Here is a 15,841-nt window from a genome sequence, read left to right on the forward strand (position 1 = left end):
TCTACGACTGTAGCCAACTTGATTCAAGATGGCCGCCACAACTAAACCAACATTGGAAAATGCTAATTTTTTTTTTTTTTAAAGCTGAAATTCAGTCATTTTTACAGATACTGAGCTAGAATTTGGGGCGGTAGTAGCTGAGAGTCACCTACACACATCCTCTGAGCGCTAAAGGATCACGAGAGATCTTTATTTAAAACTTTGGCACCGAAGGCGGCGAGCGATATGCTCGTTTAATTTTCTGAACTTATTTCTGTAGTTTTCCTTCAGTCACGCAGAAAGAACAGACAAAGACGTTCAAACTGACCCGTTTGGACTCTGTCTTTACAGCGAGGCGTTAGTTTTTGTTCTAACAAAAACAGACGCGCTGCAAACTGCGTGTTCGGCTGCAGAAACCCAGTTTTTACTTGAACTGTGTGAACCTGAGAACAGCAGCCTTTTCCAGCAGAATGCACTAAATGACTGATGAAAACGTGCATCAACCGAACCGCCTCGACCGGTATAAAAAACATTTAGTCCAACGAGCGGCTGCGTATTAGAGTCATCGGTTAGTTTTAAACTCGGCGCTGAATAAAACGTTGTAGTGAAAAGCAGCTCCTGAAGCAGCACGTCTGAAACGATTAACGAGGTGAGCTGTAGTGAAATGTGCGTCAATGGAAAACTAGCGACCGGGGCAGATTTCGGGGGAGTTTTTCTTTAAGCTGCGTGAATTCTCTCGTCTGGATCAGAAGATTGCACTACCGTTGACTCGGACGCGGTGGGAGGCAGGCAAACTAGAGTTTGGACAGTGCAGCCTTCACAGCTGCAGCTTCAGTCAGCAACGTTCGCCGCCTGCTCACATGTTTTCAGTCTTCTGACAGACTCCTCCCCCTCCAGTCTTTTGTGTTGAACTGGACAGACCCGAGTCCTGCCTGCGTGTGACCGGACCGGCCCGTTTTGCAGCTCCGTCTCTCGGCCTGCAGTCGTCTGCTTCCTTTCCCCCCTCCTCTACACGTAGACCCGGGCGAGGGCGTCGGCCCCAGCTGAGGCGATGTACGCCTTGGAGGGGTGGAAGGTCACGTCGTAGATGGCCTCCTCGCTCTTCTTACGATGAGCCGTTATCTCCTGGACGCACGTCTTACTGTCCAGGTTCCACAGGCGCAGAGAGCAGTCGTGACCTGAGGAGGAAGACGAGGAGAACGTCAGCGACCCAACGGAAGTCCCACCCCGCCTTCAAGACTTAAAGAAAACTGGTCCGGTCTTTACTAGGTTCTGAATTCGTCTGACCTCAAGTAAACAAAAACATACAACAGATTCCCCCGTGTCGTTATTTACTAAACAAAAACAACAAACTGGTTCCAGTGCTGCAACAGGAACTCGGAGGTTAACACAGACTAACCCACATCAGAACCACCTCTGATCTGGACCATGCAGGTGTGGGTTAACAACGTCAAGGTGGAAAGACATTAGCAATGACCTCAGAGATGCAGCTGTTGCTGCTCATCTGTCTGTGAAGGGTCAAAGGTCATGTCCATCATTCTACAGAGAAATATTCACAAGGAGAAAACATTTCAGACAGCTGATAGTCTTCACAGCAGATTCACCCTGAAGGTCAGACCGTGCAGTGAGCTCCAGCTGAGACTCTGCAGGCCTCAGTCAGCAGGTCAAAGGTCATGACTCTTCTTTCAGAAAACAACATGGCAGCACGACTTGGGTTTGAAAAGTTTCATCTGAAGGAGCCAGAAGACCTCCAGACCAGAGGACAGATGTTTTCCCAGAATGCACTGCAGCAAACAAAATTGTTTTTGCCCTTCTGCTGTTAAAAAAAATAAATCTATGATAATTTTAAAGACATGAGACTTACTGCCAGAAATCAGGTAGATGCCGTTTGGATCTACAGCCAGACTGGTTACTGCGTCCAGGTGAGCCACCATGGCGTGGATCACTTTACCTGCAGGGGGAGGAAGAAACGCTTGAAACGGTGGGTCAGAACCAATAAAGTGGAGTGATGAACGGACCCAGCCCCCCACTGACCTGACTTGTTGTCGAAGAATTTGATTTGTCGATCCTCGTGAGCAGTGATGGTGACGGGCAGGGTGGGATGACTCACCACTTTGTTGATATGATTCAAACCCGGGACAGCTGAGCGAGAAGAACAGAAAACGACCGATTCACGCCCTGAAACATGGTCAGGTCATCAGTTTGAACTCTTGAGATCTGTGTTTGAGCTCTTACTGCTGTCGCCTTGTCCCTTCAGCACCAGGGCAATCTGGGAGGTCTCCAGGTCGTAGACCACCACGTCTCCGGTGTTGAAGGACACCACCATGTGGGCCGGGTCACAGCCGTTAAAATCCACTGACGTGGGGACGCCGTGCTCTGCAGGAGGACACGTGGGGTAAAAATAAATACATTTAAATTAACAAGGGAAAAAAAATCTAATTCTTCATAATTATATGAATTTATGAGTGAAATTAGGATTTTATGAGTAAAAATTAGGACATGAAAACTTCCAGGATTAAAGAAGGTCCAAACATTTTCTATTTTAAAAATAATACGAGCTAAAGATGCTTCAAAAGTATTTATAAAGAAAAATGTGAGTTAATGTAAATATATGTACATGGATATATTGATGCAGATATGTTTGTGTACAAATACAATACATCTGTGTATTTTATCCTGCATGACGCTAAAAACAGCTGAAGAATCACAACTATTTTGTTATAGTCTGGCGACAATGGACAGTAATTATTTTGTATTCTACCAAGACAAATGTAGTATTTGAAAGTTCTGTTTATGAAAATGTATTTTAATTTAAATTTTTATAATTCAAAATAAACTGATCGAGCTTTTGCAGTTGTTGCTTTAAATCTGTGGAAAAGTTTACGTCTTCATATTCAGACCACTGAGACTGTCGAGGCTTCAAATCTTTTTTAGCCTGTGGCTTTTGATTCAGGCGGTCCTGAGGTCCAGTCCGAGCTGATATGCTGCGTGTCTGGATTTTATTTGAGCTTTAGTCTTACCTTTGTTTGACTGAGTTGTAAAAAACGTGGCCAGCTTTTGTTATTTTTGTGCTACAGAAAAAAAAACTGACGCCGACTTTGGTCAAACAAAAAACAAATCTCCAGAAAAACCCCTCAGATTGGTGAATTATAAATTTGCTAAAATAAAAAAGGTTTTCTTTCTCCATCTCCATCTTTCACCGCTCATTCATGTCGCTAAAGCAAATTCACAAAAAGGACGTGTCGTTATTCTGAAAGATGCAAGTGGTACGTTTCTGGGGAAAACTCACAAATTTATATTTATATAAAAAAAAGTGGTGGTTTGAATGCAGTGATGTGGTTCAAAATCTGAAGTGGAAAAATAAACGGGTTCTTTAAGGGTTCTGAAGCTGACCAGTTACAAACTGGCTTTGACGGCGCTCCGTTCTCCATCCTCACCCTCGTTTGTGTTGAAAGTGCTGATGCAGGGTTCTTTCTCCATCGGGTTCCACAGTTTCACCGTTCCGTCAGCGGAGCAGGACAGGAGGCGGTTCTTGATGCCGCTGTAAGCCAATCCCCACACGGCGTCCGTATGCCCCGCCCACGAACCCGCCAGGACGCTGGAGTCTGATCAACACAAGAGAAAAACGAGCAGAGGGGTTGATTTTATTAAACGGGACAGATTCTTTAGCCCAACAAATCATGGTTGTCACGAGGTTCTTTAGGTTCTAGAACTGATAAGATTTCAACATGAGCTGATAAACACTGAGACGCTGATCTGACAATCCTAAATGATTATTTTTTGGTTCACAGCACCATCGTCTGGCGACATTTGACAAATCTGCCGAGTCAGTGAACACACCTTCACTAAGAGCTAGTTGGTGAAGTAACGTTCATGTAGATGTTTGTTTACTGACTGAAGACTTAAGTTTGTGATCTGTAAAGTGTTTTAAAATAAAGTCAGACAAACAAAAGGTGATCTTTTACTGAAGATCTGTGCAAAACACATTATACTACTTGAACGCCAGCATTTAACTCAGAATAGCAGGACTCCTGAAACCACAGATTCAAACACCACCATGCAACTGAAAGCTGCATATTTAAATAAAATACGTTACTTCAATATAAATCCCTGGCAAACCTTCTTGAGAATGTGAGTAATGCATTCAAGTTAAAACAAACAAAAAAAAAAACATTTTCAGACATTTCGTTTATAAAAGTAAATACCGTAAGTGTCATAGGGGTCCACGTTGGAGCTGGGGATGTTCCACCACTGGATGGTGGAGTCAATGCCGCCGCTGAAACACTGCTCACCACTGGAGGTCATGGCCAACGACAAGACTGGACCACTGAAGAGAAATGTCAGATCAGAAACAAGAACTTTTCAGTTGTGTACTGATCTTTATTTTGATGGAAATGAAGCTTCAGACTGTTCAACTGTTGATCCTTTGTCTAAAACTTAAATCACAGTAAAAACCTTTCAGAATTCGTCATCAATGCTCTCCAACTAATGATGATTTAAAGTAAGATCTGTGTTTTTTTTAGAAATATTAACTCATTTGCTACAGCCCTCAAACAGAACAAACGGGGTCAATTCTGTCTGATTCCAAGTTTTATACGTACCAGTGACCCCTGAATGTGTAGATCGGTTCCACATCAAAAGAGGCACTTCTGAAAAACAGTAAGAACAGAAACCAGGTGATTATTCAGCACATTTTCACCTGGAAAAACAGCTTCTGCTAATCCGTTACTGTTGAAGCCACTGCTCCTGAAATATTAGCTTTGATAAGGTTTATAAATCAGTGTCCTGTTAGTTCAGAAGAAAACTGAAAATACTGAATTAAGAAAATGATGCAAACTACAGAAATCAATCAACTCAAGAACTGAGATCTGAATTACTTTGCTGAAAAGTGTTTGAGTAGCTGAAATTAAGTAAAAAATTTAAAAAAAGCTCAAAGTAAACCTTGCTAAAGGTAGCAAAACTGGCTAAATACAGCAAAACATCTAAAAAGGAACAGGATGACAAAAAAAAACAACAATCAGAAACCTTGTCAAAAGCGAAAAGTAGTAAAAACAATAATTAAAATCTGCAAGTAGCAAAAAGCTACCCAAATAATAAAAGTAGCAAAATGCCAGCTAAATTTAACAAAACATTAGCCTTTACCTAAAATGAGTCATTAGCAGGATTAGCATTAGCAACATTAGAAGTTACAGTGGTGGAATTAGCAATAGCATTTGCTTAACCTAAAAACCAGCAACGGTTAAATTAGCATTAGCAAAATTAGCATTACCAGTACTAGAAAAAACATTAGCAAGACTAGCTTTTGCAGTAATAGCTTAGCGATAGTACAAGTCGCAGTGGCAGATTTAGCATAAGTGTTTAAAATCCGCACTGTTAGAATTAGTATTAGCAATATTAGCATTAACAGTAGTAGAACATTAGCAAAAGTAGCATTAGAAATAACAGTCTAGCGATAAAGGTAGTAATAGTGGTAATAGCATTAGCTTTTAACAAATACAAGTGTTGGAATTAGTATTAACAATATTTCCATTAACAGTAGTACAAAAAACATTACCAAGACTAGCATTACTAGTAATAGTCTAGCAATAAATAATACAAGTCGCAGTGGAATGAACCTATATTTAACTAAAATCAGCATTGGAAGAATTAGCATTTGCAATATTAGCAATAACAGTAGTAAAAATAGCATTAGCTTTAATAGAACTAGAATTACAGTAGTCAGCATTAATTTAGGCTGCAGTAGTAGTAGCAGAATTAGCATTACCAGAATTAGCTTTAGCAACAATAATGCTAGCAGTAGCAAAATTACCACTAGCAGTTGTACGACTATCCATAACAAAACTATCATTAACAAAAAGAGTTTGCAGCAGTTTGCTAAAGCAGATTTCAAATAAAAAATTATTTGAATAATTTGGTTACAAAAGTGACATAAAACAAAAATCTCAGCACCCATCTTCTCCTTTTTTTTAAAATATTTTATTTAATATTTAAACAGGTTAGTCCCATTGAGCCACGAGGACTCATTTACAAGAGAGACCTGAAACCTCCTGATCGTTTTGATATGAAAACTGTTGAAACAGCATATGTACAGCAAGAACGAGGAAGGAGTTAGGTGCCAAAAAAAAATGCACGAAACATAAAAAAACAGTTGATTCTGGATTTACACAATTAGGATTCAAGTACAACCTCAACTTTAAATAAACGTGTGGCCTCTAATGATAAAAGTTGAGATTTAAAAATAAAGCTCAACTTAACGTACTTCTTAGCTGGGACGGTCTTGGTGAGGTTCCACAGCTTGAGGGTGTGGTCTTCAGACACCGTGACCAGACAAGGCTCGACTGGGTGGAACGCCAACGCTCGGACGCCGTCGAAGTGGCTCCGTAACGTGTACTTTGGGTTCCACGTCTTCCTGAAAGTGGACTCCTTACTGGACGACAGCTGAGGAAGAAACAGGGCGGCGTGATTACGTTCATCTGGAGTTCTGAGAGCAGATTTGTCTGCTAGTTTTCTCACATCGTAGCCAAAGTCCGCCTCGTCGTTGGTGACGGTGAGGTCGGCGAGGTCACCCAAACCCAGGACGCTTTCCAAAACATCGTCCGACCCTCCTAATAGGAAGGGCTTCCCCCTTCCAGTGGAAAACGGAAGAGGCTCTGCTGCAGAGAGAAACCTTTTTAAACATCTGCTCCATCCAGACTATCTGAAAAGTTTCACCGGTGACAGAATTATCATCTCACCCCACTCCGTCCCGTCTCCAGAGCTGCGAGCTTCACCCGCCCCCTCTCCGTCCTCTGCCGTCACCAAGAAGTCAAACTCCTTCAGAGCTTCCTCTGTGTCGGCATCATCCTCCGAAGCTAAACCTTCGTTCCCGACCTGAACGAGGAGGAGAAAAATCATTACAAGAAACAGAAAACTGATTATCGGGAAGAGGAGGGGGGTCCTAGCTTACGTTCGCTTTGTGTTTTTTAGCTCTGTGGTGTTTGTCGGCGCTGATGTCATCCATCAAGTCTCCCTCCTCGTCATCATCCTCATCGCTGTCCTCTGCGTTTTCCAGGAAGTTGAACGTCTCAAGATTGTCGTTGGAAATCCTGAACACACAACCAGAGCTGTGGTCAAACAATCTGTACATCTAAATACTCAATGTTTGTGAAAAAAAACATGTTTAAATACTTTCAACTCAACCTTTTCAGGATGAAGATCCACGTTTGTTTGGTGGTTACATTTTTTTTAATCAGTTTGGTCCAATAACAATACGGCCAGTAGAACTTAGACTTCTACTCGGTTGTGGTCAAGAAAAGTCCTATAAACACAACTGTGTGTACCTTTTGGGGTCTTTGCATCGCTCGGTCCCGTTAATCAGGTGCTGCAGGTTCTTGTTCTCAACAGAGCCGTTCTGCTCTGGACCCGACAGGCCGAGCAGAGAACGAACCCTTTGAGTCCGAACATCCAGGATCGTGTCTGTGTAGCCCACTTCCTGTAGGTACCTTTAAATAAATAAAAAAGATTGACGTCAAGAGTCAACGTATGCCACATAATTTAATCACTTCATCAAGGAGCTATTTTAACTAAATGAGTCCTGACTCAGCATTTCCTGTTTTGCTTTGAATCTAACTACTTCTGCAGACTTTCTTCTAAAGCAGACGATCATAAATCTAAATATTCAGCTCATTCAGGTGATGGGACGTTTGTACAATTTTTATACTTTAAAAGTTTAACGGAGCAAATGGCAAGAACAGGTAAATATGTTTAAGCAAGCCATTAGCTTCTTTTAGCTAGCCTTTTGCTTTTCTTAGCTAACAGTTTTGCTCTGTTGAACTTTTAGCCAGCCTTTGGCTCATTTTAGCTTTTAGCTAGTGCTCTGCTTCATTTAGTTTTGAGATCTCAGTTTCGGTTTCTTCAGCTCTTGCATTTTCACAGCAAAATGTAATTTTCCAGTTAAAATCCAGTTTTCTGGTTGGTAATGTAAAAATAATCTCACTGTCGGAGGAGCTGTCGCCCTTGCTTCCACATCAGCTGACTGTTGGCAGGAACAGCAGAGACCGCCGACTCTTTGGTGTCTAAAAAAACAAAACGAACACGCTGAGATAAAGTTAAAGCCCCACCAGCTGGAGACTAAAGCAGACGTTTAACTTACCGGACTCGAAGCTCGGCATCCTCATGTCTCCTTGGTTTAACTCTGTCCCATATTTTAACTTGTGATATTTCGCTCTGAAAACACAAAATAATTCAAAAGCATTTAATATTTAATACATTAACAGACTTAAACAAGAAAATGTGGCTGCAGACAAGATGGAAATGAAGAAATATTTAACAAGAAACATCCAACAGGAAAACCACTACAGAGAAAAAACAGCAACACCTTCAATTTATTACATTTACGTGTCAAAAACCCTCATGACGGACATGAATGTCATCTTTATTTGAAGATTTTAATGAATAAAAATAAACCCATAGGCTCAAACATATCCATAGTATCCCCTAAATCTGGTATAAGTGGTCTTGGTTTGAAAAGACCTGATCATGATCGACTGCAGCTGGTGGTTTGTCTTTGTCAGCATGAAGAGGATCAGTGTGGCAGCACAGGTTGGCTCATCTGACCCCGCAGATGGAAGGAAATGGTTTTGGATTTTTCAGGACCAACCCAGAAACCACCAAGACTTGTTCATGGTACAAAACCCCCTGAGGTGGACTCGCTGAGACTTTAAACCAAATATTAGTGAATATATCTGAGCCAGCACTAACAACAAAGCAGAACCCATCATTTGGTCACGAGCAGCTGATTTTCATTTTCTTACCTTTCCTGCTTCAAAGCGTATTCTAACATTTTAATTCTTCTAACCAGGTCGTTCTTCAGGTTCTCCTGGCCCTTCCGCTCCCCCTGCAGAAACGCTATTCTGGCCTGGAGAAACACAAAAATCACAAGTTCACACCTCGAGAGCCCGAGTTTGTTTCTGTGGACCCTCATTTATAAAACATTTAAAACGACGTGGGTGCTGAACAGAAACAGTGCATCCAGGAAGTTTTCACAGCGCTTCACTTTTTCCACATTTTATGTTGCAGCCTTATTCCAAATTGTATTAAATTAATTGCTTTCCTCATAATTCTACACATAATACCCCATTATGACAGTGTGAAAAAAGAAATTGATATTTTTACAAATTTATTCAAAATAAACAAAATTAATAAATCACATTTATGCAAGTATTCACAGCCTTTGCTCAATACTTTGTTGATCCACCTTTGGCATCAATCGCAGCCTCAAGTCTTTTTGAATATGATGCTTCAAGCTGAGCAATCTTCAGAAAGTTTGTCCCATTCTTCTTTGCAATAATTCTCAAGCTCCATCAGGTTCGTCTATACAGCCATTTTCAGATATCTCCACAGATGTTCAATTAGATTCAAGTCTGGACTGTTTGGCTTGGCCCCTCCAGGACCTTCACAGGGGGGTCCTGAAGCCACTCTTTGAGATCTTGACCATGTGCTTTGGGTCGTTGTCCTGCTGAAAAATGAACCATCACCCCAGTCTGAGGTCAAGAGCGTTCTGGAGCAGGTTTTCATCCAGGATGTCTCTGTACATTGCTGCATTCAACTGTCCCTCCATCCTGACTAGTCTGCCAGTTCCTGCTGCTGGAAAACATCCCCATAGCATGATGCTGCCACCACCCTGCTTCATTGTAGGGATGGTGTTGGCCTGGTGAGGAGCTGAGCCTGGTTTCCTCCAAACATGACATCTGGCATTAACACCAAAGAGTTCAGTCTTTGTCTCATGGGACCAGATAATTAGTTTCTCTTGGTCTGCGAGTCCTTCAGGTGCCTTTTGGTAAACTCCAGATGTGCTGCCGTGTGCCTTTTACTATGGAGTGGCTTTCTTCAGGCCACTCTACCATACAGGCTTGACTGGAGGATTGTTGCAGAGATGGTTGTCCTTCTGGAAGGTTCTCCTCTCTCCACAGAGGAACGCTGGAGCTCTGACAGAGTGACCATCAGGTTCTTGGTCACCTCCCTGACTAATGTTCTTCTCGCCTGATCGCCAAGTTTAGACGGCCGGCCAGCTCTAGGAAGAGTCCTGGTGGTTCCAAACTTCTTCCATTTACAAATGATGGAGGCCACGGCGCTCATTGAGATCTTCAAAGCAGAAGAAATATTTCCGTTTCCTTCCCCAGATTTATACGTCAACACAATCCTGTCTCAGAGGTCTACAGATGATTCCTTTGACTTCATGCTTGGTGTTTGTGCTCTGACATGCACTAACTGTGGGATCTTCTATAGACAGATGTGTGTCTTTCCAAATCAAGTCCAATCAAGTGAACTGACCACAGGTGGACTCCATTTAAGTTGTAGAAACATCTCAGGGATGATCAGTGGAAACAGAATGCATCTGAGTTCAATCTGAGCTTCATGGCAAAGGCTGTGAATACTTATGTAAATTAGTTTTCCATTTTAAATAAATTTGCAAAAACCTTAAAAAAAATCTTTTTTCACATTGTCATTAGGAAGTATTGTAGAATTTTGAGGAAAGAGATTATGTTTATACATTTTGGAAAAAGGCTGTAACTTAACAAAATGTGGAAAAAGCGCGGTGACACTTCCTGGATGCATTATGTAAACACCAAAACCGATAAACTGTAAAATTTACATTTCAGTTCAGGTGTTGTGAATCTGTTCTGTTTTAAAGGCCATTAAAAGTATTAATAAAAGGTTTCTCTGAAAGTAGTATCTCAGCGGGCTGCATCGTGCTCGATGACTACTCGGTGATCTGAGAAACATTTGCAGCAGGTTCTCTTAGTTTACTGGTCTCAGTCGAGCCGCTTTAATTTGACAACAATGTTTCTGTCACAGTAACTGCAGTTTACTTAAAGTGTAAAGTGCTCCAGCTGCACATAAACTTTATTTAAGACCCAGGTATTCAACTCATTTCAGTTAATTTATAAAATTCACAACAAAGTTGTCTCAGGGCACTGAACAGAAACATTCACATAAAAACCAATTATTAATATCAATATTCAGATGTAAAATCACAAAGATTAAATAACAATAGTTAAATTACTGGTCCTAATCTGTCTTTATTTCCAAGATGAACTCATGTAGACTGAATATAAACATGAGGGTAGCTGTGGGTACAAAGCAGGTACGATGTGGGCAAATAAATAATGTGCACGGCCATGAATAGAGTTTTGCACCGTCTTGTTCAATCCTGGTCTTTAAATGTTTCTCTGCTCCAACACATCTGGTTGATTGATTTTTTAATTAACTTTTATTTAAGCAGGCACATTTTTGGTCTCCAAGCAAGCGAGTCTTAAGAATTGATTGAAAGGCTCCAGATGGGATCAAACTTTTAGTTTTAGTGTGGTTTGTTTCGGAGAAAGACTCAGACACACAAATGCAGCATCTAGTGTTTTGGTTTGGTCTAGTAATGGACTTTTAGGACTGAAGCCCCACAACTGCTCCAATCCAGAGAAAGATGAATGAGATCAGAGCACTCGGGCCGTGGTGACGCCTCGGTACATGGATGTGTGGGTGCTGAACTCACTGGCTCAAATTTACCAGGGTGACAGATCAGACCAGGTTGTATAAGTTCATGAGTCATGAGGGCTTTTCCTGCGAACAACTGCATCATTACCACAAACTGTGTCCGAGTGAGGACCCCAGACAACACCCTGTCCTGGACACAGGACACTAAAACAGTACAGCAGAGCTGCTCAAACACCCCCACAATGAAAGAAATGTGCGAACAACTACTTTATAGAAAAGCTAAAACCGATATGTGAAAATAAAAGTCTCAGTCTTTTTGTTTCTTCACTAAGAAAAGAAGTTCTTGTACTTTTCCCAAAGTACATTTTCAAAAAAATGTAAAAAAAACTTGTAACAGTACAAACACAACTCTTTAAGCTCTGACAGAGTCAAACCTCACGTTGTGTGTGTGGTGGTTATTTTGGGCCATTCTACTTTTAGCGTTCAGCTGGAACGGGGCTGTCAGCGCAGGGCCCAGTGGGCCACGCTGCCCAATTACAGCCTCCTGTTGCCCCTTTTTATTAAAACATGGAGGCACAGAGACTCCCACCTCCAACTGACAAACACTGAGTAAACAGGAAGACATCTGACCCGACATGAACAAAACCACTTCTTTTTACGCGCTCACACTCTGGTCAGGGCCAACAGATTCAATTACAGACAAAAGCAGCTGCTAAAGAAAGTTACCAACTACTTAACAACTACTAATATTGACTGAGCATCACTTCTGTCCTCTTTTAGTTCCAATTTAAACAAAACAAGGTGAAAAATCTTAAAACGAACTCCCCAACCTTGAAGTAAATCTAGGAGCACCACTTTAGGTGATGCATTTAACAAATGAAAGACAGATGAAGATTATTGAGCATTTAAAAAATATACAACACCTTACGGAGGTGTCCTGATTAGATGGATGCTACACTGTAGCAAACAAAAACAGCTAAAGGTCAGTCATTCTTACAGAAATCAGACTAAAGTCTGGCGCAGTAGTAGCTGAGAGTTGTCCCCTTGCACAGACTACACTAAAATATTGTGTTATTTTCAAAAATTTACCAAAAAATATCTACAAATCTGTCATTTATCCACATATAGGATTAACTTTTTAATTTGGTCCTTGTGGCGGGCGATATGCATTTCTTTAGCGACTGAGTTCTCTTTGATCACTGCCGATCTTTAGAAATCAGAGCAAGAATGGCCGCTATACAACACAACGTATGTATATTTTTGGCTAAATATACACATTTTTACACAGAATGAAACAATATCATTTAACTTAAATAAACTCATGTTTAACAATTATTAAAAGAAACCTGTAAACATTTAAATAATCTATAGAAGTTTTCTTGCTTCACAACCTCAACAGTAAGCTGCTGCCTCTGTCTGATGGCAGATTATTTTAAGTGTCCAATATATCTTTAATTAAATTAAAATGTTGTATACCATTCCAAAGACATAAAAGGCAGCCATGTACAGTTGTACAATAATCTTATTAAGATTAAGACTTCTGAGAAACAAAGATTTGACTCTTATTAAATGGTGAAGAATTCATGGAGCTGATATTGAAACCACCATGGCAGTATCCTCATCTTTTATCAAAAGCTCTGTTTGTGGTTCCTGAAGAACTACACGACTGTTTATTTTACTTACAGGTGAGTGAAAGTGAAAAACTCTTGATAGTTTTGGGAGCAGTCACGGCTTTGTGACCGAGGGGCAGTTTTTACGTCAGAAAACACAAAGTGTCTTTCAGCAACACCAACGTCCCTCTTGTTTACTCCCATCGATCTCAAAATGCTTTTTAGGAGCACAAATCAAATAAAAGTAAATAAAAGGAAAGAGCTGTGTGTGTAAACAGGTGAATAAAACACTCAGTATAAAATCACTCTGTGCTTAATGTTTAAAATCCAGTAAAAATAGTGACTACTTACTACTTCTCCAAGACAATTCCTCAGTCTCAGCGGTTATTAATTAACTCTTTAAATGTCATATTTTACCACAGACTTTAAATCATTAGGAGGAAAATGGGGATAAATTTGCTTAAAAAGAGATTTGTTAGTTGTTGTTGAACCTACATCTGTGAATCAAAAGCTTGTCATATTGAACGATCTTCACAAAGTGACTGAAACCTCTCTCTTAAAGCTTTATAAACATTTGTAAGGGTGATGCACATAATACAGAAAGGCATTTCCTACACCTAAGAAGAAACTAATGACAATAAAATAAACATCGGCAGGCAAACATCTAAATTATTTGGTTAAAAACGTATAACATTTAACCTTCATGGTCCCTCCCGGGAGCTGTGACAGTCACCAGCTTTCACCCGGGGGGTGTTTCCTGTGAGTTCACAGCACCTGTTCCACAGCTGACAGCCACAATGTGTCATGTACCATTTTCCTCACAACCTGCTGATTAAAACATGACTCATATTCCACCGTTAAACTCCAGAAATCCCAACTTAATTCTCAGTCTTTCAGTTCTGACCGTTTCTTTCTGCTTCATAGTTTAAGTGAGACTTTCACACATTTCTGTTGCTGATCAATATCCCTCTCATCAAGGCAGATAAAATAAACAACTAGAAAACAATGATTTGTTGACTTGTGTCACTTTTAATAATGGGCAGTCAGCTGTAGAGCTGCCACCATTACCATGCAGTGACAAGTGGCAAACTACTTAATTTTAAATAATTGTAAATGGACTACACTTGTACAACACCGTTCTATCTAATCAAGATGCTCAGAGCTCTTTACAACACAGTCTGTGCCCTCATTTACCTCCACACACACATTCATACAGCACTCTACTAAATCTCTACAAAGATAATCTGAATGCGTAGGGACTAATCGGTGCTTCGGATCACATTCATACATCAATGGGACACATCAGAGCCAATGAGGGGTTCAGTGTCTTGCACAGGGACACTTCAACATGTGACTGCTGATGGAATCAAACCTTCAACTCTCCCATGGAATGAGGACAGCTCTAACCACTCAGCCACCGCTGCCCCAAAAGTGTTTGTTGAGATCAGAACAATTTTAAAGTTTATTTCTTTGAATCTTCTGTACCTCCAAGATGGCTGACACAGTTTAAAGACATCACATGACCTCAAATATTATTAAAACCAATTACACCAGAACACCAGCTATGGCCCACTGGTTGACTGAACCAAACATTCCTGATTTCTGTTTTAATCACGGGAGGATTGAACCGATAATTAACAACTACCAGATGTTGTTTTGATACTTAAAAAAACATCAGACACCATACACAAAATCTGCAAGTGACGCTGACAGTAACTCTTCTTCCTCCAACACCAAGTACCTGCTGGAAATCAGTGCAAGGCCTAGCCTTTAGCATCAACATTAGCAACACAGCTAACTCTGCTACTGTCACGAACCGGGAGGATTTCAATGTGTAAATATACAATCAATTATCAGCAAATACAAACTTATGTTTGCTGGTAAACAGTGCAGGTTTTTAATCTTAGTCACAAACTAATAAAACAGTTACTGCCTGACAGAGGACAGTGGATACAACAGCTAGCTGGTAATTCATCTTTGGCAGCTAAGCCTGGCTAGCGGCTAGTAAATGAGCATTTCTTACCGCGGAATAATGAAGCTTTTAGAAAATTTTAACATTAAATTTAACCGTATACGGTGTGAAGGTTTGTTTTTTAGTGTCAGGAAGGCGTTATGCGCTGCTTAACGTAGCCCTCTGGTGGTTAGTGCAAACGGCTAATCTGTAGCTAGCACAGTGAATGCTAAGCGGCTAACCTGGAGTTCGGCCCTCTCCACCTCCCAGTGAGCCCTCTCCATCTCGAACCGGGCCCACTCGTGTTGAATGTAGTGCAGGATACCAGGGATGGTGTATTGCTGCTGAGGCCGGGGCAGGTCATCGGTCTGCTGGGGCACCATGACCGCTCCAATCGGTGGATTGACGTTGCCGCTGCTCACCGGCTGTTGTAACTGCTGTCGCGGAGCAGCCGCTCCTCCTCCGCCGGGGTGTTCGTCCATGTTTAATGTTTTCGTTTGTAAAATTTATTGTCTTGCGGGGGCGAGCTTGACAAGATTCCTCCGTAGGTCCGCCGGTCTGTGGCACCGCCGCGGTGTGAGGTCAGCTGCCCCGCGGCGTCTCGGGCAGTGCGGCTGGATGTAAACGCAGTGTTTACGCGTTGATCTAACCGGCTGCCATCGCTGCTCGCTGTCGATCCCGACGGTCACGGTGGGAGAATCCCGCCGCGCTGCATGACGGGACATTCACCCAGCTTCTTTTTCACTCTGTTTCCACTTTGGATTGGAATGGATCGGAGATCGGGACAAAGGGGGGAGGAGCAAGATGGCGGGTTGAGTGGCAGTGTTTTTTT

The 15,841-nt window shown here is 41.4% G+C and overlaps 1 protein-coding gene across 2 annotated transcripts; it reads right to left on the reverse strand.

The window, feature by feature from the left end:
* Positions 1-420: 420 nt before the first annotated feature.
* Positions 421-15,742, reverse strand: strn3 (striatin, calmodulin binding protein 3). Of its 2 annotated transcripts, none has more exons than XM_037695046.1 (16): positions 15,252-15,742; positions 8,772-8,875; positions 8,111-8,184; positions 7,955-8,033; positions 7,299-7,460; positions 6,926-7,064; positions 6,714-6,849; positions 6,493-6,629; positions 6,239-6,417; positions 4,581-4,628; positions 4,185-4,306; positions 3,417-3,584; positions 2,215-2,355; positions 2,014-2,121; positions 1,844-1,930; positions 421-1,157 (listed from the first exon to the last, which is right to left on the reverse strand). In XM_037695046.1, the coding sequence occupies exons 1-16, from the start codon at positions 15,489-15,491 to the stop codon at positions 988-990; spliced, it is 2,094 nt and encodes a 697-aa protein (XP_037550974.1). In that variant the 5' UTR covers positions 15,492-15,742; the 3' UTR covers positions 421-987. The 2 variants fall into 2 exon arrangements, with proteins under 2 accessions (XP_037550974.1, XP_037550973.1); XM_037695045.1 differs by having other exon boundaries at positions 6,493-6,632.
* Between the last annotated feature and the right edge of the window lie 99 nt (positions 15,743-15,841).

This window comes from Nematolebias whitei, chromosome 21 (genome assembly GCF_014905685.2).
Source record: "Nematolebias whitei isolate Nwh7 chromosome 21, NemWhi1, whole genome shotgun sequence".
Lineage (NCBI taxonomy): Eukaryota > Metazoa > Chordata > Actinopteri > Cyprinodontiformes > Rivulidae > Nematolebias > Nematolebias whitei.